This window comes from Pyrus communis, chromosome 6, assembly GCF_041283825.1.
Source record: "Pyrus communis isolate YQ-2024b chromosome 6, ASM4128382v1, whole genome shotgun sequence".
Classification (NCBI taxonomy): Eukaryota; Viridiplantae; Streptophyta; class Magnoliopsida; order Rosales; family Rosaceae; genus Pyrus; species Pyrus communis.
The window spans coordinates 13570372-13574734 of NC_142570.1; the positions used below are offsets into that span (position 1 = coordinate 13570372).

General features: G+C 46.1%; 1 protein-coding gene across 1 annotated transcript; it reads left to right on the forward strand.

Moving 5' to 3' along the window:
• Positions 1-1039: 1039 nt before the first annotated feature.
• On the forward strand, positions 1040-2060 carry LOC137740800 (uncharacterized). The gene has a single exon (XM_088695827.1). It carries the CDS (start codon positions 1085-1087, stop codon positions 2018-2020), a length of 936 nt encoding a protein of 311 aa, XP_088551953.1. The 5' UTR covers positions 1040-1084; the 3' UTR covers positions 2021-2060.
• The last annotated feature ends 2303 nt before the right edge of the window (positions 2061-4363 follow it).

Genomic DNA, 4363 nt, shown 5'->3' on the forward strand with positions numbered 1-4363 from the left:
TTAAGGAAAACTTGACGGTTAATTTAAGCGGACCTAATTAACCCGGGGTGTTGAGTTTCATAATTTATCGAAAGACCAACCGAAAATCATCTTGTATGCAAGTGTGACATGTGTAGAGAAGAACCTTCTAGCTAGCATTCCATCCATATTTTCCTCACATTCATATTTATATTCTGCCTTTTAATTATAATCTTTGCATTTAGTTAATTTCGTCAAAACCTCAATCCCCCTTTACTTTAGTGTTCAATTTAGTTAGAACGTGTCTTAGTTTGTGTTTTATTGTTTAGTTTTGCATTCTTTGAGTCTAGTTTATAGTTTTTAACGTTTGTTTTACGTTTTTGAGTCAATTTCCAAGCGATTTAGTAATCCCTCCTAATCCCCGGTTAAGAACGATCCCTACTTATACTTATACTACAATTGTCAAAAGAGGGTTAATTTGTGTGCTTAATTAGTTCGCATCAAATTTTTAAGACCCATGCCAACTCAAAGAAACAGAAGTTGAAGTCCACAAAAAGGAGCAGCCAAATCCAGGCCCAGTGCCATCATCATCCCCAGCCCGCTCGAGCAGCCGGATTCCACTAGCCCAAAACCAGAAGGAAAAAGCCACACTCTCTCTCTCCTCACTTTACTCTCTTAGAGTGAGAAATCGGCCATGGCGGAGCACCGCGAGAGCTCCCATGCTCTCTCAGCAGAGAAACTACAGCCAAGGAAACAAGAACAAGTGGTGGACGGCGAAAAAATCCAGAGACCAAACTTAACCACCCGAATAAATGGCCAATCGGTGGCGCGCAGCCGGCAGCAACCTCCGCGCGGTTCTGCAAAACCTCAGCTCTGGACCCCAACCTATCCTTCGAGTAACCCAATACCCAAGTTCGTTTTCTCGAACATCTCCGCGCTCGAGACATCAACCAGCACCGACCGAAAGTGATTTTTTTCAAGCTCTCTCTGCATGTCGCCATTCACACCGCCGTAAAGCTTCCCGGTCCAGCTGGTGGGCGTTCAGCCCCAATCTGAAAACGGCGTCGGGGCGATAAAAAACCAGAGGGGCAAAATCTGCATTCTCAGCATCGACGGCGGCGGAGGAATGAGAGGGATTCTTTCCGGAAAGGCCCTGGCGTATCTCGAGCAAGCGTTGAAGCAGGAATCGGGGAATCCGGACTCCAGAATCGCCGATTACTTCGACGTCGCCACCGGAGCCGGCGTCGGAGGTATATTCGTGGTCATGCTCTTCGCCACCAGAGACCACACCCGTCCGATTTTCAAGGCCGAAGACACGTGGCGCTTCCTCTCCGATCACGGCAAGAGCTTGTTCAACAACAACCGGTCCTCCCTCATTCTCGATTCTCAATCCGAAACCAGAAAGCTCTTTCCGATTCCCGCAAAGATCTTTCTGGGTTCAGCAAAATCAATGGCCTCCGTTCGCCACCGCCCTCTCCTGCTCCTCATCACCCTCCTCGCAATCCCCACGTCCTTATCATCCCAATCCATCATCCAAATGCCGACGAAACTACACCGCGTCTCCGGCTCCGACGACAGCCTCTTCTGCGACAGCTGGAGATTCTCCGTCGAGACCAACGACGCCGGGACCTGGTCCAACATTCCGTCCAGGTGCGTCGGGTTCGTCCAGAACTACATGACCGGCGACCGGTACCTGTCCGATTCGGCGGCCGTCGCGAATTTCTCGCTGAGCTTCGCAAAGGGGGTGACCATAGGCGGCGATGGGAAGGACGCGTGGGTGTTCGACACCGATGAGACTCTGCTTTCGAATTTGCCCTACTATCAGGCACATAGATTCGGATCAGAGACGTTCGATGAAGCATCTTTCGATGAGTGGGTGGAGTTGGCTGAAGCCCCTGCTCTCCCAGCAAGTTTAAATCTATACAGTCAGCTTGAGCGGTTGGGTTTCAAGATTTTTTCTATTAACTGGGCGGAACGAATATCAGAGAAATGCCACCGCGAAAAACCTTCTAGTTGCAGGTTACAACAATTGGGAGAGGCTGCTGCTGAGAGGACCTTCTGATCAAGGAACACTTGCCACGGTCTTCAAATCCCAGAAGAGATCGGACTTGATAAATGAAGGTTATCAAATTCATGGGAGACGGAGAAGGCAATGTGCAATGGTTGTTGTTAGTGGCTGTGCTCAGTGATGGTAATGGTGGAGCTTTGGATTCCAGAGGTTCATCTTCCATGGTAGAACAAGAAGAATAGCTTCTTCCTCTGTCTCCTAGCCGTTACCAATAACCTCAAGCTCGTCACTCTAGCTGTCGTGATCAAAATCGGCGAAGAACTTCATTGACCGCTGTCAAACGACTAACCGGTCTTCAAACTCGACGCTTTGCACTACTTCAAGCTCTGGCTGCTTCTGCACTTTCGCCATGGTCGCTACCTGTGAATGTGATTAACAAAAACAAAGTTTGTCAACTCACATCTGCTTGCCTCTGCTGCTGCCTTTTGAATGTGATTAACAAAAACAAAGTTTGTCAACTCACATCTGCTTTCCTCTGCTGCTGCCTTTGAATGTGATTGACAAAACCAAAGTTTGGCAACTCACACCCAAAGACTTTCTCCGTCTCTTACCTCCTACTACTCCAAGCTCCTCTGCATTTCCTCCCTGCACCATGTGGGGAATATATATACATAAAAAATATTATTAAAAAAAAAAAAAGATCTATCTTGGTGGATCAGTACCACCGAAAGCAAAGAAAAAAAATATAATAAAAAAAAAAAGATCTATCTTGGTGGATCAGTACCACCGAAAGCAATAAGAAAAAAAAATAAAAAAATAAAAAAATAAAAGGATCTTGGTGCACCGGCACCATGTGGAAAAAAATAATATATATATATATATGTATGCGCTCTATTTAGCACATTACGCTAAATAAAATAAAGTTTATTTATTGATATCTCTATTAAATTACAGATATGTGCTTACACATGAAAAAAAAAAAAAAAAAAAATACAAGATTGGAGCTTTCACAAAGGATGTTCACGTGAAGCCCCATTATTTGGCAAAACTCTCGGAGCGGAAGGCATCGGAGCGGGAGGCATCGAAGATAGAGCATTTGAGGCCTCAATACTTGGCCAAACGCTGGAAGACCCAGGAAAAAGGTGCCTTTGGAGGAAAGACGAAAACCTTTGACGGTCACTTTGAATCCGACCTTCAGACTCTTGCAGCTCATCAAGCTTCCTCTTCATGCCCGTCGAATAGTTGTTTGCAAGCACGTGCAAACTTCTATTCTCATACTTCAGCTGCTTGATCTCTTGCTTAAGACTTTCCACCTCTGCCATCAACGATTCAACCTGACGGGAGCGAGCAAGTAGGCGTTGGCCCATGTTGGACACAGAGCCTGCACACTGAACGCTGAGAGCGAGGGACTCTTGAACGGCCAACTCATCGGACCGTCCTGAAAGCAACCTACTATCCTTAGGAGTGAGGAGGTTTCTAGCTACTATCGTAGCTGTTGTTGCATCCGTCATCATGGAGTCTTCACCTGAAAGAGGACCGTTAGAAGATAAAAAAGAAGGGCACCATACATTACCTTGAAGGGGTGCAACCGGATCGCTGTTGAGACTCAAATCTAAGCAAAGGTTCGATGAGTTAGTCATTTTTCAAAGGTGTTCAGAGAGAAGGGGTGGATGGAGTTAATTCTCAAAAGGCCGGAGACGATTTTCAAGAATGGGCAATCTTCAGAGTGTGTATGTTGGGGTGATCGATACCTCTATAAAAAGCCAAGCGACACGACCACCGATTCAAAAAATCCGGATTTTCCAGCGTGAAGTTCGGCGACGCGTTCGCGGCTTTTCAGAAAACGCGTTCAACTTTGTCAAAAGATATCTGACAAAGTCGAAAACACGTGGAGGCCATCATCGCAACTACACGTCTTTAGCCGACAAGCGCAAAGTTCGGCGACGCTTTCTCTGCTTTTCAGAAAACGCGTGCAACTTTGTCAAAAGTGGCGCTCGTTCAGAAATCGAAGAGGCGTCGTTCAGATATCGAAGAGACGTTTGTCGACAAGGGTAAAAGAACAGTACCAGCACTTGCTATTAAGAAATCCCTATATACGTCGACCTTCATCTCTTATGGCAAGGCAGACCTGAAGAAAATGCCCAACTCTTCCTCACCTCTGAGGGCGCACTCCCAGCAAAGCCTCTCGAAATACTCAATTTTTTCTTCTTCCCCAAAGAAGATACCAGATACATGGAGTACAGATGAGCCAGGAGGAAACGGTAGATCGAAGCATGTGGAGACAAGCACAACAAATACATGTGCTGATTCATTCGCCGCTTCTTCCAAAGCAAAGGTATCTCATATCATCAAGGGCGAAAGCAAAGGTATCTTATATCATGCTTTTTCCCTGTCTTT